At 45.8% G+C, this 25,991-nt stretch overlaps 1 protein-coding gene and 2 pseudogenes across 1 annotated transcript; all 3 read right to left on the bottom strand.

Annotated features, from left to right (window-relative positions):
* Window positions 1–17,602: 17,602 nt before the first annotated feature.
* Window positions 17,603–18,651, bottom strand: LOC147095403 (uncharacterized; annotated as a pseudogene).
* Window positions 18,652–20,442: 1,791 nt separating this feature from the next.
* On the bottom strand, window positions 20,443–21,627 carry LOC147095402 (uncharacterized). Its single transcript, XM_085974570.1, has one exon. It carries the CDS (start codon window positions 21,625–21,627, stop codon window positions 20,443–20,445), a length of 1,185 nt encoding a protein of 394 aa, XP_085830696.1.
* A 3,071-nt stretch (window positions 21,628–24,698) lies between these two features.
* Window positions 24,699–25,722, bottom strand: LOC147095401 (uncharacterized; annotated as a pseudogene).
* Between the last annotated feature and the right edge of the window lie 269 nt (window positions 25,723–25,991).

Raw genomic sequence — 25,991 nt, 5'->3', positions numbered from 1 at the left:
GTGATCCAGGTCTCTCGGCATTCCTTTAGTTTCCTTAAAACCGGCATTGAAAATTCCAAAATCCTTCCAGAGGGAGCAGATTGAAGAAAATAAATTATTTGAATTAATTAATTACAATAATGAGAGAATCTGCTGCGAGCAGGGTTCGAACATTCGCGGGGAAACCCCAATGGATTTCAAGTCCAACGCCTTAACCACTCGGCTACTGCAGCTGCGAAAACGGCTAAGAAGTTAAATTATCAAATCGCTGACCCTGATTATTACTGGTGATGACGGTTTTGGGATATTTAATTTGCTGCAAGTTCAGCAAGTCCAGAAGAATCGCAGTGATCATTATAATAAAACAAAACTTCCGATATTTAACGGTAATGTAAGATGTTGAGAACAGTATGGAATATTCTGCAGGATAATGACAATAAACAGCAGGAACATTGTGTTCCGATCCCACAAGACACAGGTCAGCCTCAGCCTCTGCTCCCTGCCCGCCGGCTGCAGAAACCTTGTCTCCAGATTATAAACTCATTCTAGGTTGGAGATAAATATTCAGGATAGAGACTGAACACAGCGGGAGAGATCAAATATATAAAGCAGTTATTTCAGACCAGAGACAGCGATAGATATTCTATAATGATCAAATGCATCAATGTGTGAATATGACATTAAAAGTGTTTAAATGCAGTGGGGGATTTAGAGTAGATACGGGGCCAGTAATTTCCAAGGTGATCTTTCCTGTATCTCTCTTGCCTCTCTCCCCTTCCTCCGTTGGGATCACAGGTGTTTTTGCACAGAATTGAACCTAAATCATTCAAGTTCAATATTGTAATTGTTGCATCACAATAATCAAAATCTTGTTAAAAATGTTGGCTCATTAGTTCCCCAGTGTCAGAGGAAGAATTGTCTGACCCCCCTCATTCATTTCATGTAAGACACTAACACAGGTATCCATTCAGAATCAACCCACAGATTGAAACTGAGATAAACACAGTGAGATACAGACAGCATCGGGACACATGGCGGAATAGACAGGAGAGGAGAATCAATAAAAAACGGCCTCAGCCTCCAACAGACAGTGACAGGTAGCTGATAGATATCAGTGAGAGGAGGCGAACGCAGGATGCTGTGATTTGGCTTCGTAGCTTAGCTGGTTAAAACGCTTGTTTGGTAAGCAGGCGATCCTGGCTTCGACTCCCAGCAGGGCCTTTTTCTTTGTCCGAATGAATCTCCAGGGGTGAGTTTCTTCTCGTGCGAAAGGGATACAATCCTTTTTAATGTAACTGCGGCTGCATTAGTTCCCATTATGGATTAAGGCTCCATTCGCTGCGGGTCGTGGGTCGAATTCAACCGGTGTCAAAATTTCTGGCGGTGCTGATTTTGGCATCTTCACCAAAAATCGATCTTTTCTAAGCAGTGCCGTGCGTGACTTGGCTGTGGTTCGGGCAGAGCTGGCGCAGCTGATGTGTGATGCAGGATCGTTTAGTGGTCCAGTACTCTGCGTTGCGGCCACAGCAACCTTAGTTTGAATCTAAATCACGGTATAGTTCGCTTTATATCTTCTGTTCTCTGCAGCACCTGCTGATAGAACACAGCAAAAAATCAATCTTCTCCACATCAAACAGCGTTTTTTTAATTGATGCTGAGAACCTATTTCCTCCTTCAAACCCCGCGCTCTCACATGCCTGAGCTTGATGCTCCATAATTCAAACCCGCCTCGTCTCCCAGCTTTTTCTTCCGTCCACAATCTATAGCCCTCCTTCACTTTCCTCCTTCCGTTTCTTTGTCACTTTTCTGCGGCATTACCTTAATCTAACATTCACTTTCACCTACTTACACTGTTTAGTTTGCTCTGCTACCACCGCTGTTCCTGGCGGCACATATCCCATTCGCAGCAATCTGAATTGATGCTTTGAAACCAGTCGATACATTTAGAACTGCGGGACCGCTCGACAGACAAGCATTTAGAAAGCAGGGCTGGCTCTTGGAAGCAAAACAACCGGTTTGCACCAGAAATTTTCTTGACGTCATTGCTAATCGTAATTGGGATTGCCGTCAGTAGCGGATCATTCGATGTCTCTTTGAAACGGGTTTGCTCGCATTCTTGCTTTGGTGTTTCATAGCTGCGAGACGGCCCGTGTTCAAATCCCGGAACAGCCCCGCTCGCTTTTAGTCAAAACTCAGTTTCTTACAGTTCATCGACATTTCAGAAAACATAAATACTTTCCATTAAAAACATGAGATTTCTTGTCATTTTGCCCATATATTTCGAAATCACAGAGCTTCACTTAAGCAACTGAAAACCACCCAACTGAGAAAAGTTAAAGGCTCCCAGATATATTGAGCTTGGTGTCTCATTGGAGTTATTGCATCCGTGTTCGATTCCGGCCAATGCAGGACCTTTACATTTTGCTTTCTGCACCCATGAGATCGCCTGAATTGGGATAAACTTACATTCAGGGTCAATATTCTTGAAACACCCTCTTCCCTGAATATTAGTCAGTCCTGCTTCCTCTAGCGCTGAAAGGATGTGAGAAGCTTGCTTGTGAATTGGTCCTATGGGTGCCGAATTCAAACCGTACAGGGTTCTGCACTGACCGGGAATCAAACCGGCTGAACAGCCTGCCTGCTCTGATTAAAAGGGCTGCGCACCTTTTCTTTCGATCAGGCACATTACTGCCTTCCTGAATTAATGGAATGCCCTTTGCTTGCAGAAGCTGATTCCACATTTTCAGCATTGTTGATTTGGGTGCACGGGCAGGACAAGCGGTAAAGGGGACTTTCTTGCGGAGTATTTCTGATTGGATTCAAAAAGCAGCAAATGTAATGGCTGAGTTGTCGTAGACGGGAGACGAGAGGTTAAGAGGATGGAATGCTAATCCATTGTGCTTATTCATTGTGTTGAATGTTTGATGCTGATAAACCTTCCCAGCATTTGACTGAATCTTACATAAAATTAGCTTTCAATTCTAATCTCGTCCAAACCACTGGTCTTGGCCTCTTCATTGTTCATATCTTGTTTAAATTAACACGGACCATTGGAATTCTTCACCTTCTCGAATGAAGGTGAAACAGAGATCGCGAATCAGAGAGAGAACTTTCTTCCTTCTTCCGTCAGTTCGTTCGGCTGGAGTGAAATGACGGTGTTTAGAAAAATATGACATCCAAACAGAAACAATGTGCACGAAAGTCCTCTTCAACACAAGTCCTGCCCGTTACACCCGGATCAACAACGTTGAAAATGTACAGTCAGCTTCTGTGAACAAAAGGAATTTAGATATTTCCGTTACATGAGGTCAGTGATTGTGTTAGAAATGGTCAGGTGTAAAACAGGTCCGCTCCAGGTTGGAACCCAGTGTGCAAACCAACCGCGACAGACTGGAAACTACAATTTTCTGATAACATAATAATACACATCAAAGTTAAACACCGTATCCATTACGTGATGCGGTTATTATTATCTGATTGCTAATTGTTCTTGAAATACTACTGAATTAACTGACTGGCAGAATCGCGTTAACTCCACGTGATCGGCTCGGCTCATCCTTGGGCCGAGTGGCGAGTTGTGCAAACAGATTTTGCAACTGAATCATTAATGTTTTTGAAGGATGGAATACTGCCCCCTACACCTCCTGTCACACAAGTGGCCCCAGCCCCATCCTACTTTCATGATGCTTAATCCCCTCTGAGCTGGACTGACGAACCATTTTCAAGAAGGAGGCTCATCGTCTGCTCAGCAGAAAAGTCAATCTGCTGGACGTCCAGCTCTGCCAGACTGCATGTTCTTTCAGACAGCTTTCCAACTGGACACAGGCATCCAACTGCCGTGCGAGCATTGCTGACTCGTTCAAGTCAACAATATTAGATTCTTATTACAAAACTAGTTTTGAATCTACGACTTATAAGATATTGCAGAATTAATAGCTCAACATTGTCGTCTGTCTCAGCATTCTGATATAATACACTCTAGAATAGTCAACTGTACTGAAAATGTTGCATTATTTCACTGTGACAGCGAAGAAGCATTTGAGTGAAGACATTGGCCACGAAGTTTTACCAGTTCTTGTCCTATATGCGTGGCTGGGGAGATGGCGCAGGAGGGAGGTCTTTTGATTCATGAGGCATTGGGACCATTTCTGGGGAAGGTTGGACCTGTACAATCTGAACGGGTTACACCTCGAGAGCCAGATCCAATATTCACGTGGGGAGGTTTGCTAGTGCTGTTGGGGAGTGTTTGGTCCAGCTTGGCAAGGGGATGGGCACCAGAATATAGGAGTACAAAAGAGGAATGAGGTGAATAAAAGATTGAGTGCGTTGGATAGTACTGGAGAAGAAAGTAGCACTAGAGGAGGAAGTAGTACAATATTAGATAGGAGCAGACTAATCAAGGCTACGAAAAAATGAAAAATTGGTTTAGAATGCACGTACATAAAAGCACAAAGTGTGGTGAATAAGGTTGGTGAATACAAGCACAATTAGCCATGTGGCAATATGATGTTGCGGCAACAACCGAAATGCGGCTTAAAAACGGCAAGGACTTGGTATTTAATATTCAAGGGTGAAAGGTGTTCAGAAGTATATGGAAGGAAAAATGGGAGATGGAGTGACAGTGCTGATTAAGGAAGATATTGTCTTTTTGAAAGGGAAGATGTTCTTGAGGGGACAAGGACAGAATCCATTTGGTTAGAGTTGAGGAGCAAAATAGGTTTGATCACGGTATTGGGGTATTCTACATGCCCCCAAATAGTGAGAGGGAGGCAGAGGAGCAAATCTGCAGGGAAGTCGCAGAGATATGCCAGAACCACGGGCCACAGTCTAAGGATAAGGGAGAAACCATATAGGACAGAGATGAGGAGGAATTTCTTCACCCAGAGAGTGGTGAACCTGTGGAATTCTCTACCACAGAAGGCAGTAGAGGCCAATTCAATAAATATATTCAAGAAGGATTTGGATAAATGTCTTAAGGCTAAAGGGATCAAGGGATATGGGGAGAAAGCAGGGACAGGGTACTGAATTTGGATGAGCAGCATGATCGCATTGAATGGCGGAGCCGGCTCGAGGGGCCGAATGGCTTACTCCTACTCCTATCTTCTATGTAGCTCTGTTTATGTTTCTATGGTATGGTGATACTGGGGGACTTTAATTACCCAAATATCGATTGGAATAATGCCAGAGTAAAGGGAAAGGAGGAGGAGGAATTTCTGAAATGTGTTCAGGAGAATTTCCTTGACCAATATGTTCTTGGCCCAAGTAGGAAGGAGGCATTGCTGGATCTCGTGCTGGAGAATGAGGTGTGCCAGGTTGACCAAGTGTCTGTGGGAGAACACTTGCGTCTGAGTGATCATCGTATCATAAGATTTAGATTAGCAATGGAGAGGAGCAAGGAACAATCTAGAGTGGAACTTCTAAACTGGAATAGTGCTAACTTAAATGGGAAGCGAAAGGATCCAGCCAGATTAAAATGGAACCAAAGGATGACAGGAAAACTGTAACGGAACAATGGGTGATCTTTAAGGAGGAGATGTTCCAAATACAGGCTAGATACATTCCAACAGGAGGGAAGGGTAAGGGAACCAAAGCAAGGGCTCCTTGGATGACGAGGGAGATAGAGAAGCTGATGAAACAAAAAAAGAGCGTGTATGATGAATGTCAGGTGAATTCTTCAACGGTGAACCAGACCAAATAAATAAGTTGAGAGGGGAAATGAAGATGAAAATAAGATTGGCAAAGAGAAAATATGAGAGTAGAATGGCGGTTAACATAAAAGCAAAACCCAAAATTCTTCTACCGGCATGTAAAGAGTAAGCGGGGAGTAAGAGGCAGGGTGGGGCCTATTAAGGACAAAGAAGGTGATATATGCTTAGAGGCGCAGGGCAAGGCAAGAATACTCAATGACTACTTTTTATCTGTGTTTACTAAGGAGGTGGATGCTGACAAAATATCAGTAGAAGAGGATAAGGTAGAATCAATGGAAGGGGTGAACATTGATAAACAGGATGTACTAGATAGGCTGGGTATTCTTAGAGTGGATAAGTCACCTGGTCCAGATGGCCTGCATGCCAGGTTGATAAGGGAATTGGGAGAGGAGATAGCGGAAGTGCTTGCCATAATTTTACAATCTCCCATGGATGCGGAGGAGTTGCCAGAGGATTGGATATTGGCAAATGTGACAGCATTGTTCAAGAAGACGTCTAAGCACAAGCCTAATAACTACAGACTGGTCAGTTTAAAATCAGTGGTGGATAAAGCTTTAGCAACAATAATCAAGTCTAAAATTAACAGGCAATTGGAGAGGTTTAAGCTAATTAAGGAGATCCAACACGGATTTGTAAAGGGCAGATCGAGTTTGCGTAATCTAATTGAATTTTTTGATGAAGTAACAGGGAGGATTGGTGAAGGGAATGCAATGGATGTTGTCTACATTGATTTACGGAAGGCAATTGACAAAGTATCACATAGAAGGCTAGTTGATAAAATTGAGGCTCGTGGGACAGGTGGGTCAGTGGCAGCTTGCATAAGAAACTGGCTTAAGAACAGAGAAGATCTGCAGTTCTCGTCCATTTTTCTTCTTTTCCTCCTTATAACTTCATTCCCTTCCCAGCAACATCGTGTAGATCTCAGTCTTGGAAGCAACAACTGACCCCCAGCATCCAAAGCCTTTTCGGATAGGGAGTTCTGGATTTCTAAAACCCTTTGAGAGAGAAGTTGCTTTCGGATTTAATGTCTAAATGGCCCGGCTCTAATTTTGAGGTTATGACCCTTGTCTTTGATTCCACAACCAGAGGAAATATTTGATCTCCATGTACCCTATTAATCCATTTAACATGTTAAACACCACAATCCGATCACCCCTCAATCTTTTAATCTCACGTGAACAAAAGGCAACTTTATACAATTAATCCTCATAATTGAACGCTGTAAGTCCCGGTGTTAATCTGGGAAATCTGCGCTGCACAACTCCAAGGCCAATATATCCTTCCTGCATGCTGTGCCCAGAACAGAACACAATACTCCAGATGTGGGCCACCTAGAACTTTGTAAACTGGAGAATATCATCCTCCTCTTTAGTATTTCAGCCCTCTTGAGGTAAAGGCCAACCTGTTTTGGAAAGTGTGCAGAGGAAAACCACTGGACTAATTCCCAGTATAAAGCAGTTTAATTGTCAAGATCGGCTGAACGAGTTGCGTGTCGACACTTTACAGAAGCCTAGACTGAGGGTTGATCTGATCGATGTTTACAAGATGATAAAGAGTAGATTTTGTTCCAGTTCACAATTTGTTCCAATTAAATATTTGAGGGAGGACCAGGGGTGACAATTTTAAGCTGTATAAGGCCAGATCTTGATCAGATGTCTGGAGGTGGTTCCATTCCCAGAGAATAGTGGAACTCTGGAACAATCTGCCGGCTCGGGCAGTGGACACCGATTCGCTGAATTTCTTCCAGCGAGAGCTGGACCTGTTTCTGGCTGGGGCAGATTCACCTCGTACAACAGCTCGGTACTGCGAGGAATACAGGGCCAGGGTGATTTCCTGGGCTAATTCCACTCACCTAGATGTGTCAGAGAGGAATTTCCCCGAACAGAAACCGAGATGGAATGGACACACTCTGTTTGAAAGGCCGGCTGATGGGGTGTTGGTGGCAGATAAATTCTATACTGGCTGAACGGCTATGTTGCCAGCGGCTCGTTGTTTTGGTGGTGTGATTCTCGCTAAAGGGTTTCACTGATTGATATGTGAGAGGTCTCCTGTGCAAATCCTGGACAAGCACCATATGTTCCCATTTGTAGTGAAAAACCATCAGTTTATGGCGCAGCACAAACCATCTCGCCTCGGGCTTGCTGCAACATTTGTGTAATAATAATGATGCACGCCTTTAATCATCATTATTTCGATTCGAGTTCCCAGCAATGTCAAGCTCCATAATCATAATTGATCATAAACTGTCATTTACCTATTCTGGTTTGTCTAATGTTAGACTCAAAATAAAAAAGTCCTCGTTCGCTCTGGGCTTCAATAGCCTCCCACGTCCCGATAATGTCAGATTCTCCCAGTTATTCACACAGAAATTGTTACCCTGCCGATCCAGGCCAGTAAGCACAGGGATGATACTGGACGGGACTTGGTGTGAGTAAGGACACGGGCAGGCAGGATTACCTCAGTTTCCCAAAGGATAGAACGTAGGAGGCCGGCCAGGCGTGAATTGGAATAGTCAAGTCTGTTGTGTTCTGTTCTGGGCACCGGATGCAGGAAGGATATATTGCCCTTGGAGTGGTGCAGCACAGATTTACCAGATTAATACCGAGGCTTACAGGGTTAAATTATGAGGGTTAATGTGGCTTCTGTTCTCTTGAATTTAGAAGATGGATGGGTGATCTGATCATGGTGTTTTAAGTGTTAAAAGGTTTAGTAATGTATATAGAGTTAAACAAGTTCCTCTGACTGGGGAATTAAGTACAAGGGGGAACAAACTTAAAACTACAGCCGCTCCATTCAAAAGTCAAATCCGAAAGCATCTTTTCACATAAAGTTGTGTAGGAATCGGGAACTCTCTCCCGATAATTCCGTGGATGCTGAGGGTCCATTGTTGCTTCCAAGACTGAGATCGACACGTTGTTATTTGGTAAGGGGATCAAGTGATATGGAGCAACGGCAGAAAAATGTAGGTGAGATGCAGATCAGCCATGATCTAATGTAATGTCGGAGCAGGTAGAAGGTTCAAAGGACTACTCCCGCTCTAAGTTCGTGAATTCAGTTCTCTTCCTTCTCAGATAACTTTACCCTACATTAGCTGTCAGCAGACTGGATCAAGAAATCGTCTTTTCACTCCTTCTATTCTGGAAGGTCGCTTCTCCACCCTTCATTCTCCTCTTCCAGTCCTGGCACAGTTAGAAGCAGAGGAGGTCGAAGTTGTACCAGGTTCAACCGTACACAGCAATACTGCGCAGCAGCCAGCAGAGGGAGCAGGTGGTGCAATACTGCACAACGGCCAGAGGAGGGTGCAGCAGTATAAGGTGGTGCAATACTGCACAGCGGCCAGATGAGGAAGCAGCAGTACCAGGTCGTGCAATACTGCAGAGCGGCCAGAGGAGGCAGCAGCAGTACCAGACACACCTCGATCCTGCAGAACAAACATACACGGGTGAAGGGGTTTTACCCCTACCCGCTGGGAGTTAAAATCGAACTTTTCAGCCTAGAACGGAAGCATCTGCGACATGGTGTTGCAGAGAACTTCAAGAAACTAACTCGTCTGGAATACTAGATTACATTGTGGGAGAATTAACAAGAGGAAACAGCCTCAAAAGTGAAAGGGAACTCTTTAGGACTGATATCAGGAGAATGATCAACACTTAGAATGGACTCCCGGCAGAGCGGTGGTGGTGAAAGCCCTGGAGTGATTTAGGAAAAAATGATTAAACTATGAGGTGAAGACTACGGATGCTCTGGAGGGCTGTATTAGAATGGGCTGAATGGCCTCCTCACGGGTAAGGATCTTGTGATCATTGCGGAAATGTATGAAAACGTTGTCCTTCCCAGTCTCAATCATTATTTATCTTAATGACAGTCATTAAGTCTATTCTGGAAAATTTTTATACCTCAATTAACATAACAAAAAATACCAGATGATCTGGTCATTGTCACATTGCTGTTTGTGGCAGCTTGCTGTGCGCAAATTGGTTACCGTGTATTCTACATTACAACAGTGAGGTACAACAGTACTTCATTGGCTGTAAAGTGCTTTGGCACGTCCGGTGGTGGTAAAAGGCGCACAATAAATGCACGTCTTTCGTTCATTTATCTACTTCAGTGAGAGGAAAGTCCAGAACTGGTTGAATATCGCATTCAACTTCCAGAAAAAAATCGCTGATAGAAAGTGTAGGCCGTAGAGATTACCTTTGATCCGGAATATGCGCACTGACCCTCTTCCCAAAGCGCTTCAGATTCACGTGGATTGATTTGGACACTTTTCTTTTATCTTTCCAAATGCTTCAAAGGGAATTCAAGGTCAAACGTCAAGAGTAAAGTGAGGGCTTGTCCGAGAATTTGAATCCGGGATCTCTCGCACATTTTATGCTGATTAACCCGAAGCGAGAATCATACCCCTAGACCAACGAGCCGCTGGTGAAAACAAGTACACTTATAGTGTTTCCATACTCAAGTCATGTGTTGGCTGTTCTTGATAAGCAGAGCACTTGAGACCGGGACAGCTCTGACATTGCCTTCTCTACCTGTCTTTTGAAGCGCCGCAATGCTCCACTCAGACAGTTAATGAGCTGTTAGGACGGTAATGTATCGAGGCAGCATGTGCCCATCCCGAGAGCAGCAGCAGAGTTTTTGCATTAGTTTGGCGCGAGGCCTCAGATTTGGACAATGGATCAGCAAAGGCAGTGAGAAGACATGGAGGCAGAAAGTGACGCAACAATGGCCCCGGAAGTGACCATTCGGTTATGTGACTGTGGCAAGTTTTGGTTGCGCAGGGGGTTCCGTTCATAGCCCCACCCATCTCCTCCAACGCCCATCGTGATTTCTGCCACATTTGCACATTCAGGACCGGGCCCGGGCAGATTCACCCATGTCTCACCCGGGGGCGCTGAGGCTCCTACCACCCCTGATTATCAATTCACCCATCTGTAAATTGAAACCTAAAAAAACTGCTTTACAAAGCACAGGTGCGGACGGAGACGCTGTGACCTTCTGACCAAATCTCAGCCACATCAGACAGATTAATCAGTCTATAAAAATCAAAGAGGTTTCCCAGACAGCTTCGATTCAGACCAATAAGCTTACTCAGACCTAGACTGTACCTTCCCTGACATAGGGAGCACCATCACAGGCACATACTTTCCTAGACGGGCCGAGGCAGCTCCTACCCTGACACAGGGAGCACGGCCAAAGGGACACACTTTCCTACACAGACCCCGACAGCTCGTACCCTGACACAGGGAGCACCACCAAAGGCACAGACTTTCCTAGATGGAACCAGGCAGCTCCTACCCTGACACAGGGAGCACCGCCAAAGGCACAGACCATCCCAGACGGACCCAGGCAGCTCCTACGCTGACACATGAAACACCACCACAGGCACAGACTTTCCGACACAGACCCAGGTAGCTCCTACCCTGACACAGGGAGCACCATCACAAGCACAGACTTTCCTACATAGACCCAGTCAGCTCCAATTTTGACACAGGGCGCACCAGCACTGGCACAGACGTTCCTACGCAGACCCAAAGAGCTCCTAACCTGACACAGGAGCACCATTACAAGCACAGACATTCATAGTCAGACACAGTTAGCTCCTACCTTGACAAAGGGAGCACCATCAAAGGCACAGACTTTCCTACACAGACCCAGGGAGCTCCTACCCTGACACAGGGAGCACCATCAAAGCCACAGACTTTCCTACACAGACCCAGATAGCTCCAACCCCGATCCAGTGAGCATCTGTACAGATCCAAGAAATCCTGCAGCGATCCATTCGCTCCTACATAGACACAGACAATTCCTACAATAACACAGCCAGCACCTACACATGAGCCCTTATACAGCCATGGATATTTCCTACACGGGAACGGACAGACCCAAGAAAGGCACAGAATGTTCCTACACGGACCCAGACATCCATACACAGACCCAGACTGCTCCTAAACAGATCCAGACATTCCTACTGAGGCCCAGACAGATCCTGCACAGTCCCAGACATTCCAACACAGACCCAGACAGCTTCTACACAGACCCAAACATTCATACAAAAATCCAGACAGCTCCTGCACAGACCCAGACATTCCTACACAGAGCCACACATCTTCTTCATAGAAACCAAAGCAAAATGCTGCTGATGCTGGAAATCTGAAATAAAAGCAGTAAATGCTGGATATACTGAACAGGTCTGGCAGCATCTGTGGAGAGAGAAACAGTTAATGTTGCAGGATCACTGCCTTTCGTCAGCTTCTTCATACACAAACCTAGAAAGAACCCACACTGACGCAGATATAACATACAGAGCCAGACAATTCCTACCCTGACACAGACAGCCCTTACACAGGCCCAGATGAACATACAGACCCAGACAGCTCCTACCCTGACACATAAAGCTCTTACACAGACCCAGATATAACATACAGAGCCAGACAATTCCTACCCTGACACAGACAGCTCTTACACAGACCCAGATATAACTTACAGACCCAGACAGCTCCTACCCTGACACAGACAGCTCGTACACAGACTCAGATATAACACACAGTCCCAGACAGCTCCTACCCTGATACAGACAGCTGTTACACAGACCCAGATATAACATACAGGCACAGACAGCTCCTACCCTGACACATACAGCTCATCCACAGACCCAGGTAGCACCAACACAGACCCAGTAAGATCTTACACAGGCCCAGGAAGCTTCTACAAAGACCTAAACAACTCCTGCACAGACCATGACCTACTACTCAGACAGTTGCTACAAGGACCCAGATATGCCCAACACAGACCCAGAATGCAGGTGAAATCAGAGAATTCAGCTTAGACCAGAGATGAAGCCTGGACGTTTCCTGTTCTTTAGGCTCCGTAACTCACCAAATAAGATCAGCGAACACACCACAGTCCGTGGAATGACCCTGGGCCCATCCTGCTCTGTATGGGGCTCTGTACCACATCGGGTGATATCTGCTAACTCAGCACAAACCGGGGATGAATACAGAGAGTTTGCTAATTTGTATGGCTCAGTAGCACACATCATGAGATGATCTAACACACCACAGGCCGGTGATGAAGCCTGGCCCATCCTGCTTTGTGCGGCTCAATATCATGCCTGGTGAGATAAGCTAATGAAGCACAGGCCAGTGAAGGAACCTCGACGCTTCCTACATTCTGTGGAGCCCGGCAGCACACTGCGTGAGATAATCGATCTCAGTGCAGGCAGAAATGAAGCCTGGGACTTTCCATCGCGCCTTTGTTGCCTCTTTGTTAGAACTCTCCATTAGTTTCAATACCCTAATATTTTTCTATAGCCATGTAAAGATTTCCCTTCTGGTATTAATCCAATTTCCTTTTGAAAGCTATTATTGAATCTGCTTCCACCATTCATTCAGGCAGTGCATTCCAGATCATAACAACTTGCCGTATGAAACAATGGTCCCTTATGTCGCCTCTGGTTCTATTAGCAGTGAGATTCAATTTCTGGTTTCTCATTACCGGCACTCCTGCCACTGGAAACAGTTTCTCCTTATTTACGATGTCAAAATCGTTCATGATTTTGAACACCTCTGTCAAATCTCCTCTTAGCCGCGTCTGCTCTAAACAACCCCAGCTTCTCCAGTCTCTCCGCATAACTAAAGTCCCTCATCCCTCGTACCATTCCAGTAAATCTCTTCTGTTCATTTCTTCCCTCTCATAAATGATTACAATGAAATGTTTATGAAGAAAAGTAGGAACAGAATAAAAAGGAAAGCGAAATAAATACTGAGCAAAATGGATGTGAATGTTTGGAAGGTGAAAATAGCAGAAAATCTGAGTTTTATTATTGATCAGTAAGAGGAATCCATCGCTCTCTCGGGCTTGTGTGGGTCGGTTTACTGATAAACCCGGGAATTGAGAGGAAGCTGATTCATGGTTTGCAGAACAAGACGGGCCCCTGGGGTGGAGCCAACAGCTGTCACTCTGCAATAACAGACAGAGATGGTGAGTTTATGCGGGCACGGCTAGCTCAGTCGGTAGAGCATGCGATAGTTAAGTTCTATACGCCGTGGGTTCATACCCGACGTTGGGTGGTTGTATTACTTTATTTTTTAGGCTGATTTCACAGGCGGTCCCCAGCTCTGAATTCCTGCAGTGAGTTACATGGAAACATAGAAGATAGGAGCAGGTGTAGGCCATTCGGCCCCTCGAGCCTGCTCCGCTATTCAATGGGATCATGGCTGATCATCCAAATTCAGTACCCTGTCCCTGCTTTCTCCCCATTTCCCTTGATCCCTTTTTGAATATATTTAATGAATTGACCTCCACTGTCTTCTGTGGTATAGAATTCCACAGGTTCACCACTCTCTGGGTAAAGAAATTCCTCCTCATTTCTGTCCTAAATGGCCTACTCCTTATCCTTAGACTGTGACCCCTGGTTCTGGACTCCCCGACCATCGGGAACATCCTTCCTGCATCTAGCCTGTCTAGCCCTGTTAGAATTTTATAAGTTTCGATTAGATCCCCTCTCAATCTTCTAAACTCCAGTGAGTACAAGCCCAATTGACCCAATCTCTCCTCGTACATCATTCCTGCCATCCCGGATATTAGCCTGGTGAATCATCGCTGCACTCCTTCCATGGCAAGAACATCCTTCCTCAGATAAGGCGACCAAAACTGCACACAATACTCAAGGTGTGGTCTCACCAAGGCCCTGTACAACTGCAGCAAGACATCCTTGTTCCTGTACTCAAACCCTCTTGCTACGAAGGCCAACATACCATTTGCCTTCTTAACCGCCTGCTGCACCTGCATGCTTAACTTCCGTGACTGGTGCACAAGAACACCCAGGTCTCTTTGCACTTCCCCTTCTACCAATCTATTGCCATTGAAATAATATTCTGCCTTCCTGTTTTTCACATTTATCCACATTATAGTGCATTTCCATGTTTCTGCCCAATCACCCAACCTGTCCAAATCGTTGTGAGTTTCACAACATCCTCCTCACAGCATACCCTCCCACACAGCTTTGTATCGTTCAGGGAGTGTTTCACATAAATGAAATTCCGCAGCGGTGTCAGAAAATCTCTCCCTGATTCGGGACTTTTATCTCTCCAGCATCTCGCTGCTGAACATTGAACTTCATATAATTTCCACTGCAGCTCGGGGCTAGTGTGCTCTGTAAATGTTACAACAAAACCTTCAGTGTATTTCACTCCGTGTCCAACCCGGTGAGGTCTCCCCTGGTGTGTCAGCTTTCTGTGTTTATAAACACTTCAGCAGATCATTAACATAACCTGAGCTCCGAGATCTGGTCGGGTCCCATTCCCCCGGAGGAATGAGCAGAGTCCACCCGGGATTAGATTTTCTTCCAAAAGAGTGTCACGAAGTTTCTTTAACGTGAGGCCAGAATAGCTCAGTTGGGAGAGCGTTCGACTGAAGGTCCTGAGGTTCCTTGTTTCGGCTGTTTTACGTTATTTTGTGTCTTTTTCTTTGGTCCAATTCTCGAACAGAACGATTTACACTGAAGTTATTTATCCGCCACTGAAGTATTGGGTTGGAATAGAGAGAAATCAAGGATGTTAAATATTTATATTTTCTGTATTTAGATTTGTTTCCCTATCTCCTTGTACCCTTTTCTGTGTTTTTGTTTCTCTCTGTGACGGGTGAACATTTGATTTGATGCATTTGTCCTAAACTGATGCTATAGAGCTATAAAGTGATGATATTGGGGAGCTTTAATTGCCCAATTATCGATTGGGATAATGCTAGGGTAAAGGGAAAGGAGGGGGTGGAATTTCTGAAATATGTTCAGGAAAATTTCCTTGACCAATATGTTCTTGGCCCAACTAGGAAGGAAGCATTTCTGGATCTGGTACTGGGGAATGAGATGGAGCAGGTCGACCAAGTGCCTGTGAGTGATCATCGTATCATAAGGTCTAGATTAGCAATGGAGAGGAGAAAGGAACAATCTCGAGTGAATTTTCTAAAGTGGAATAGGGCTAACTTTAATGGGATGCGAAAGGATCCAGCCAGGATAAAATGGAACCAAACACTGACAGCAAAAACAGTAACGGAACAATGGGTGATCTTTAAGGAGGCGATTTTCCAAGTACAGGCTAGGTACATTCCAACAAGTGGGAGAAGTAAGGGAACCAAAGCAAGGGCCCCTTAGATGACGAGGGAGATAGAGAAGATGATGAAACAAAAAAGAGGGTGTATGATAAATGACAGTTGAATTCTGCAAGGAAGAACCAGACCAAATACAATAAGTTGAGAGGGGAAGTGAAGATGAAAATAAGATTGCCAAACATGGCGCTGAACATTATAGGGAACTCAACAATCTTCTACCGGCATGTACACAGTATACGGGTAGTAAGAGGTGCGGTGGGGCCTGTTAGGGAAAAAGAAGGTGATATATGCTTAGAGGCGCAGGGCAAGTCTAGAATACTTAGTGAGCACTTTGTATCGATGTTTACTTAGTAGGTGGATGCAGACAAAACATCGGTTGAAGCAGAAAACTTTTTTTCGCAGCGAGTGGTGATGACCTGGAATTCGCTGCCGATGCAAGTGGTGGAGGTGGAGCATCTCAATGTTTTCAAGGGGAGACTGGATAGGCACTTGATGGAAATAAACTTGAAGGGCTACGGGGATAGAGTGGTGGAATGGGACGGACTGGATTGCTCGACACAGAACCGTCCACAACTCGATGGGGCGAATGCCCTCCTGCTGTGCCGTTATGGCTCTATGATGCCTTTGGCACATCTTGCGGTGGTCAGACACGCTGTTTATCTGTTCCTGCTTGTGACCATTAAAGTGAACAGGCCGTGAGCTAAACGTACATCAGCAAACCGAGGAAAGACAAATAAAAGCAAAGATGTATTGCAAAGGTGCAATGGATGATATTCAAAATAAATTACCCGTGGCATTTTGTGTGGATTTAATTTTGTAAAGTATGGATTATGCATGTTACGAATATTATAACAAACCGTAGTACAAACAACTTGAATATATGCAGCGCCTTTCACAGAATCATAGAATGGAATGGTTACAGCATGGAAGAAGGCCATTCGGCACATCGAGCCCGTGCCGGCTCTCAGCAAGAGCACTTCAGCTAGTCCCATGCTCCCACCCATTCCCCGTAGCCGTGCATTTCTTTCCTTCAGTTACTTATCAAACTCCCTTTTTAATGTAAGAAGTCAGACAAAACCAGGTTAGAGTCCAACAGTTTCTTTTGAAATCACAAGCTTTCGGAGCGCTGCTCCTTCATCAGGTGAAGTAGAGAGATGCCTATAGACACAGATTATTTAGTCAGAGAATAATGCCAGATGATTACAGGTAATCTTTCTAACTACCATTTATCACACCTCGGCAGAGAGATAATCACAGCAATCAAAGGTGTGAATGGTGTCCAAACAGGTCAGTCAGCAAAACATTACATCAAAGAACAATGAGGTGGGGTCACAAGGGGTTAAATGTTGCAGATGCTGGGGTCTGTATGACAAACAAAATAGACAAAAAACATTTTCTTTGCTGTAAATCGCAGCAGGTCCGGCCGCATCTCTGCATTGAGAACAAGCCAATGATGACTCGAGTCTGGATGACCCTATGTCAGGTGTGCTTACATGTAGCGTGACATGAACCCAAGATCTCGTTTGAGGCCGTCCTCATGAGTGCAGAACTTGGCTATCAGTTTCTGCTCTACGATTTTGCATTGCCGTGTGTCTCGAAGGCAGCCTTGGAGAATGCTTACCCGAAGATCGGAGGCTGAATGCCCTTTACTGCTGAAGTGTTCCCCGACTGGGAAGGAACACTCCTGCCAGGCGATTGTTGCATGGTGTCTGTTCATCCATTGTCACAGTGTCTGCATGGCCTCGCCGATGTACCATGCTCCGGGGTATCCTTTCCTGCAACGTATGAGGTAGACAACTTTGGCAAAGTCACATGAGTATGTACCATGTACATGGTAGGTGGTGTCCTCACGTGTGATGAAGGTATCTGTGTTGATGATCTGGCATGTCTTGCAGAGGATGCAGTGACAGGGTTGTGTGGTGTCGTGGTCGCTGCTCTCCTGAAAGCTGGGTAAGTTGCAGCGAACGATGGTCTGTTTGAGGTAAGGCGGCTGTTTGAAGGTGAGTAGTAGAGGTGTGGGGATGGCCTTCGCGAGGTGTTCAAATTCATTAATGACATGTTGAAGGCTGTGGAGAACATGGCGTAGTGTCTCCGCTCCGGGGAAGTACTGGACGACGAAGGGTACACTGTTGGTTGTGTCCCATGTTTGTCTTCTGAGGAGGTCTATGCGACTTTTTGCTGTGGCCCGTCGGAACTGTCGATCGACGAGTCGAGCATCATATCCCGTTCCTACGAGGGCATCTTTCAGCGTCTGCAGGTGTCCATCAAGTTCCTCCTCATCTGAGCAGATCCTGTGTATTCGCAGGGCTTGTCCATAGGGGATGGCTTCTTTAACGTGGTTTGGGTGGAAGCTGGAGAAGTGGAGCATCCTGAGGTTGTCCGTGGGCTTGCAGTAGAGTGAAGTGCTGAGGAGTCCGTCTTTGATGGAGGTTCGTGTGTCCAAGAGTGAAACCGATTCTGAGGAGTAGTCCATGGTGTGTTTGATGGTGGGATGGAACTTGTTGATGTTATCGTGTAGTCTTTTCAGTGATTCTTCACCGTGGGTCCTTAGGAAGAAAATGTCGTCGATGTATCTGGTGTATAGCGTTGGCTGGTGGTCCTGTGCAGCGAAGAAGGCTTGCTCGAACTTGTGCATAAAGATGTTGGTGTACTGGGGTGTGAATTTGGTCCCCATGGCTGTTCCGTGTGTTTGGGTAAAGAACTGGTTGTCGAAAGTGAAGACATTGTGGTCAAGGATGAAGTGCGTGAGTTGTAGGATGGCGTCTGGAGATTGGCTTTTGTTGGTGTTGAGTACTGAGGCTGTCGCAGCGAAGCCGTCATCGTGTGGGATACTGGTGTAGAGTGCCAAGACGTCCATCGTGTCGAGGAGTGTTCCTGGTTCAACTGATCCGTGGGTGCTCAGTTTCTGTAAGAAGTCCGTAGTGTTGCGACAGAAGCTGGGGGTTCCCTGTACAATGGGTTTCAGGATGCCCTCGACGTATCCAGAGAGGTTCTCACACAGGGTTCGTTGCCTGATACGAAATGGCGTCTGGGTGTGTTGGCTTTTTGTATATTTGGGAGGCAGTAGAAGTCTCCCATGCGGGGGATTCGTGGGATGAGAGCGCGTAGGATGCTTTGAAGTTCGGGATCGAAGGTCTTGATCAATCTGTTGAGTTGGCGGGTGTGTTCTTTGCTCGGATCTGCGGGTAACTGTCTGTAGTGTTCCTGGTTGTCCAGTTGTCGGTATGCTCCTTTGCAATAGTCCGTTCTGTTCTGTCTGAAGATGGCTCCTCCTTTGTCTTCTGGATTGATGACGATTTTATGGTTGGTCTTGAGAGCGTGGATGGCATTGCGTTGTGCTCGAGTGACATTCTGGACTGTCTTGTGAGTGCGGCTGATGAATCTGGCATTGATGCATCTCCTGACAGCTTGAGAATACATGTCAAGCTTAGGGCAGCGACCCTCTGGAGGGGTCCAATTTGACGCTTTTTCTTTGGTTGCTGCACTGCGGATCCCTCTGTCTACTGTTTCGGATCATTGGTTCTCTTTTGGGTTCACTGCTGACATCTTGGGATTTGTGGAAGAATTCCCGGAGCCTCATTCTCCTGACAAATTACTCTGCGTCTGCCGCAAGACTGATGGGGTCCATTTTGCTGGTGGGGCAGAAATTGAGCCCTCGGCTGAGAACTTCAATTTCGTCTGGTTGAAGGGTGTGTTCAGATAACTTGACAATGGACTTCCCTGTGGTTTCAACCGTGGTACCGTGGGAGGCTTGGTTGCTGCTGGTGGTGATGCCAAGTTTCTTCAGTTCCTGTTCTTGCTATGCATATAGGCAGCATAGTTCCGTTGCCCCGTCTGTTTGGCAGTGTCTCATAGCTGATCTGCTGTGTCCTGAGCACAGGCTGAGAACATGGACTCCATCTCGGTTTTGAGGTTGCGGCGTCTGCTGTAGAGCTGGTGTACGAGATGGTTGAGGAGTGTGCGAGAGGTACGATGGCAGAGTCTCTCAGCATAGTCTGTGTTGTAGACCGACTTGAGTGGGTTCGTGATCTATAGTCCTGTCGGGAACTTCTCTGCTTTCTTGCATCTCTGTAGAAACTTGATGTCTGTGTCGATATGCGCAATCTTCTTGGAGATCCTCTCCACATTGAGCCAGCATCTCCACATTGAGCCAACAGTTTGTGGTGTTGATAGTAGCCATGGTGTGGCGATGCTGGTGTTGGACTGGGGTGGAAAAATGTAAGAAGTCACACAACACCAGGTTATAGTCCAACAGTTTTATTTGAAATCACAAGCTGTCGGAGAGCTGCTCCTTCATCAGGTGAAGTGGAGAGATGCCTATAGACACAGATTATATAGTCAGAGAATAATGCCAGATGATTACAGGTAATCTTTCTAACTGCCATTTATCACACCTCGGCAGAGAGATAATCACAGCCATCAAAGGTGTGAATGGTGTCCAAACAGGTCAGTCAGGAAAACATTACATCAAAGAACAGTGAGGTGGTGTAACGAGGGGTAAAATGTTGCAGTTGCTGGGGTCTATATGAAACACAAAACAGACAAAAAACATTTTCTTTGCTGGGAATCACAGCAGGTCCAGCTGCATCTATGTACAGAGAACAAGCCAACGACGACTCGAGTCTGGATGACCCTACTTCAGGTGGGGTTACATGTTGCGTGACATGAACCCAAGATCCCGGTTGAGGCCGTCCTCATGAGTGCGGAACTTGGCTATCAGTTTCTGCTCTATGATTTTGCGTTGTTGTGTGTCTCGAAGGCCGCCTTGGAGAATCCTTACCCGAAGATCGGAGGCTGAATGTCCTTGACTGCTGAAGTGTTCCCCGACTGGGAGGGAACACTCCTGCCTGGTGATTGTTGTGCACTGTCCGTTCATCCGTTGTCGCAGTGCCTGCATGGTCTCGCCGATGTACCATGCTCCGGGGCATCTTTTCGTACAATGTATGAGGTAGACAATGTTGGCCGAGTCACATGAGTAGGTACCATGTACTTGGTGGATGGTGTCCTCATGTGTGATGAAGGTATCTGTGTTGATGATCTTGCATGTCTTGCAGAGGTTGCAGTGGCAGGGTTGTGTGGTGTCGTGGTCGCTGTTTTGCTGAAAGCTGGGTAATTTGCTGTGAATGATGGTCTGTTTGAGGTTGGGCGGCTGTTTGAAGGTCAGTAGTGGAGTTGTGGGGATGGGCTTAGTGAGGTGTTCATTGTCGTCGATGACATGTTGAAGGCTGCGAAGAACATGGCATAGTTTCTCCGCTCCGGGGAAGTACTGGACGACGAAGGGTACACTGCTGGTTGTGCTCCATGTTTTTCTTCTGAGGAGGTCTATGCGTATTTTTGCAGTGGTCCGTCGGAACTGTTGATCAACGAGTCGAGCGTCATATCCCATTCTTACAAGGGCGTCTTTCAGCGTCTGTAGGTGTACATCGCATTCCTCCTCGTCTGAGCAGACCCCGTGTATTTGCAGTGCTTGTCCATAGGCGATGGCTTCTTTAACGTGGTTAGGGTGGAAGCTGGAGAAGTGATGCATCCTGAGGTTGTCCGTGGGCTTGCGGTAGTGTGAAGTGCTGAGGTTTCCATCTTTGATGGAGATTCGCGTGTCCAAGAATGAAACCGATTCTGAGGAGTAGTCCATGGTGAGTTTGATGGTGGAATGGAACTTGTTGATGTTATTGTGTAGCATTTTCAGTGATTCTTCGCCGTGGGTCCATAGGTAGAACATATCGTCGATGTATCTGGTGTATAGCGTTGGTAGGTGGTCCTGTGCAGCGAAGAAGTCTTGCTCGAACTTGTGCATGAAAATGTTGGCGTATTGGGGTGGGAATTGTGTCCCCATGGCTGTTCCGTGTGTTTGGGTAAAGAACTGGTTGTCGAAGGTGAAGACAATGTGGTCAAGGATGACACGGATGTGTTGTAGGATGGCATCTGGAGATTGGCTGTTGTTGGTGTTGAGTACTGAAGCTGTCTCAATGATGCCGTCATCGAATTGGGCAGGGCTGCCTTGAAGATGAGATCATTGAGTGTATTAGGGATGGGTTTCTTGAGAAGTATGTAACTGAACCGACCAGGGGGCAAGCAACCTTAGATCTGGTCCTGTGTAACGAGACCGGATTAATTAAAAATGTGCTAGTAAAGGATCCCCTTGGAATGAGTGACCATAACATGGTTGAATTCCATATTCAATTAGAGAGTGAGAAGGTTGGATCTCAAACAAGCGTGCTAAGCTTGAATAAAGGAGACTATGAAGGTATGAGAGCGGAATTGAGTAGAGTGGATTGGGAAAATAGATTAAAGGGTAAGATGATACACGATCAGTGGTGTACATTTAAGGAGTTATTTTACAACTTCCAAAAAAATATATTCCACTGAGAACAAAAGGGTGTAAAAGAAAAACAGCCATCCGTGGCTAAGTAAAGAAATTAAGGATAGTATTCGACTAAAAACAAGGGCATATAAGGTAGCCAAATCTAGTGGGAGGATAGAGGATTGGGAAAACTTTAAATGACAGCAAAAAATAACAAAAAGATTGATTAAGAAAGGGAAGATAGATTATGAAAGTAAATTAGCAAAAAATATAAAAACAGATAGTAAGAGTTTTTACAGTTATATAAAAAGTAAAAGGGTGGCTAAAGTAAATGTTGGTCCCTTAGAGGATGAGACCGGGAAATTAATGGTGGGAAAAATGGAGATGGCAAAAACACTGAATGAATACTTTGTATCAGTCTTTACAGTAGAGGACACTAAGAATATCCCAACACTGGACAAACAGGGGGCTATAGGGGGGGGGAGGAGCTAAACACGATCAAAATCACTAAGGAAGTGGTACTCGGTAACATAATGGGACTCAAGGCGGATAAATCACCTGGAACGGATGGCTTACATCCTAGGGTCTTGAGGGAAGTGCTGGTAGGAATTTTGGATGCATTGGTAATAATTTTCCAAAACTCCCTGGACTCGGCAAAGTTCCCAGCAGACTGGAAAACTGCTAATGTAACACACTTATTTAAAAAGGGCAGTAGACAGAAGGCTGGAAATTATAGACCGGTTAGCCTAATATCTGTGGTAGGTAAAATTTTGGAGTCCATTATTAAGGAGACAGTAACAGGACATTTGGATAATCATAATTTATTAGGACAAAGTCAGCATGGTTTTATGAAGGGGAAGTCATGTTTGACAAATTTGCTGGAGTTATTTGAGGAAGTAACATATAGGGTGGATAAAGGGGAACCAGTGGACGTAGTGTATTTAGACTTCCAAAAGGCATTTGCTAAGGTGCCACACAAAAGATTATTGCTTAAGATAAGAAATCACGGGATTGGGGGAAATATTCTGGCATTGATAGAGGATTGGCTATCTAACAGAAGGCAGAGAGTTGGGATAAATGGTTCATTCTCAGACTGGCAATCAGTAACTAGTGGTGTTCCGCAGGGGTCAGTGCTGGGCCCCAACTCTTTACAATCTGTATTAACGATTTGGAGGAGGGGACCAAATGTAACATATCAAAGTTTGCAGATGATACTAAGATGGGGGGGGGAAGTAGTGAGTGAGGAGGACATAAAAATCCTGCAAGGGGACATAGACAGGCTAAGTAAGTGGGCAGAGATTTGGCAGATGGAATACAATACTGGAAAGTGTGAGGTTATGCACTTTGGCAGGAAAAATCGCAGAGCAAGTTATTATCTTAATGGCAAGAAACTGGAAAGTATTGAAGTACAAAGGGATCTGGGATCCTGGTGCACGAAACTCAAAAGGTTAGTATGCAGGTGCAGCAAGTGATTAAGAAGGCCAATGGAATGTTGGCTTTCATTGCTAGGGGGATGGAATTTAAAAATAGGGAGGTATTGCTTCAGTTGTACAAGATATTGGTGAGACCGCACCTGGAATACTGCATAAAGTTTTGGTGTCCATACTTAAGAAAAGACATACTTGCTCTCGAGTCAGTACAAAGAAGGTTCACTCGGTTAATCCCGGGGATGAGGGGATGGACGTATGAGGAGAGGTTGAGTAGATTGGGACTCTACTCATTGGAGTTCAGAAGAATGAGAGGCGATCTTATTGAAACATATAAGATTGTGAAGGGTTTGGATCGGGTGGATGCGGGGAGGATGTTCCCGATGATGGGTGAAACTAGAACTAGGGGGCATAGTCTTAAAATAAGGGGTTGCTCTTTCAAAACTGAGGTGAGGAGGAGCTACTTCACTCAGAGGGTGGTAGATCCATGGAATATGCTGCCCCAAAAAGCTGTAGAAGCTACATCATTACAAAAATTTAAAACAGAAATAGACAGTTTCCTAGAAGTAAAGGGAATTAAGGGTTACGGGGAGCAGGCAGGAAATTGGACATGAATCTAGTTTCGGATCGGTCATGGCCCTGTGGGTAGCGGAGCGGGCCCAGGGGCCATGTAGCCTGATCCTGCTCCAGGTTCATGTGTCTAATTCTGTTAGATTCAGGAGATGGTTCTGTGATAGTAGATTGGCGGTTAGGATCAGATCAGCCATGATCTTATTGAATGGCGGAGCAGGCTCGTGGGGCCGATTGGCCTACTCCTGCTCCTATTTCTTATATTCTTATGTTCTTATGTTCTTATGTGGGGGATACTGGTGTAGAGTGTCGAGACGTCCATCGTGGCGAGGAGTGCTCCTGGTTTAACTGGTCCATGGGTGCTGAGTTTCTGTAAGAAGTCTGTAGTGTCACGACAGAAGCTGGGGGTTCCCTGTACGATGGGTTTCAGGATGCCCTCGATATATCCAGAGAGATTCTCACACAGGGTTCCGTTGCCTGATGCGATAGGACGTACGGGTGTGTTGGCTTTGTGTACCTTTGGGAGGCAGTAGTAGTCTCCCATGCGGGGAGTATGTGGGATGAGAGCACGTAGAATGCTTTGAAGGTCTGGATCGAAGGTCTTGATCAGTCTGTTGAGTTGGCGGGTGTGTTCTTTGGTCGGATCTGCGGGTAACTGTCTGTAGTGTTCCTGGCTGTCCAGTTGTCGGTATGCTTCCTTGCAATAATCTGTTCTGTTCTGTATGACGATGGCTCCTCCTTTGTCTACTGGTTTGATGACGATATTGCCTTTGGTCTTGAGAGCGTGGATGGCGTTGCGTTGTGCTCGGGTGACATTCTGGACTGTCTTGTGAGTGCGGCTGATGAATCTGGCGTTGATGCATCTTCTGACAGCTTGAGCATACACGTCAAGCTAAGGGCAGTGACCCTCTGGAGTGGTCCAATTTGACACTGTTTTCTTCGGTTGCTGCACTGCGGATCCCTCTGTCTGCTGTTCCAGATCATTGGTTGTCTCATTGGGTTCGCTGCTGACATCTTGGGATTTGTGGAAGAATTCCTGGAGCCTCATTCTCCTGATGAATTCCTCTGTGTCTGCCGTGTGACCGATGTGGTCCATTTTGGTGGTGGGGCAGAAATTGAGCCCTCGGCTGAGAACTTCAATTTCGGCTGGTTGAAGGGTGTAGTCAGACAAGTTGACGATGGACTTCCCTATGGTTTCAACCATAGTACCGTGGGAGGCTTAGTTGCTGCTGGTGGTGATGCTGAGTTTCTCAAGCTTCCTGTTCTTGGTGTGCATGTAGGCAGTGTAGTTCCGTTGCCTCGTCTGTTTGGCGGTGTCTCTTAGCTGGTCTGCTGTGTCCTGAGCACAGGCTGAGAGCATGGACTCTATCTCGGTTTTGAGGTTGCGGCGTCTGCTGTAGAGCTGGTGTACGAGATAGTTGAGGAGTGTGCGAGAGGTACGATGGCAGAGTCTCTCAGCATAGTCTGTGTTGTAGGTCGACATGAGAGGGTTCGTGATCTGTTGTCCTGTCGGGATCTTGTCTGCTTTCTTGCATCTCTGTAGAAACTTGATGTCTGTGTCGATATGTGCGATCTTCTTAGAGATCCTCTCCACTTTGAGCTGGCAGTTTGTGGTGTTGAAAGTAGCCATGGTGTGGAGATGCCAGTGTTGGACTGGGGTGGACAAATGTAAGAAGTCACACAACACCAGGTTATAGTCCAACAGTTTTATTTGAAATCACAAGCTTTTGGAGCGCTGCTCCTTCGTCAGGTGAAGTGGATAGATGCATATAGACACAGCATATATAGCCAGAGAATAATGCCAGATGATTACAGGTAATCTTACTAAATGCCATTTATCACACCTCAGCAGAGAGATAATCACAGCAATCAAAGGTGTGAATGGTGTCCAAACAGGTC

The sequence above is a fragment of the Somniosus microcephalus genome, unplaced genomic scaffold (assembly GCF_052327205.1).
Source record: "Somniosus microcephalus isolate GS21.2 unplaced genomic scaffold, FLI_Smic_1.0 unresolved_chr1, whole genome shotgun sequence".
Taxonomy (NCBI): Eukaryota; Metazoa; Chordata; class Chondrichthyes; order Squaliformes; family Somniosidae; genus Somniosus; species Somniosus microcephalus.
The sequence above is the reverse complement of the archived record's forward strand: the minus strand, read 5'-3'. Positions and strand labels throughout refer to the sequence as shown.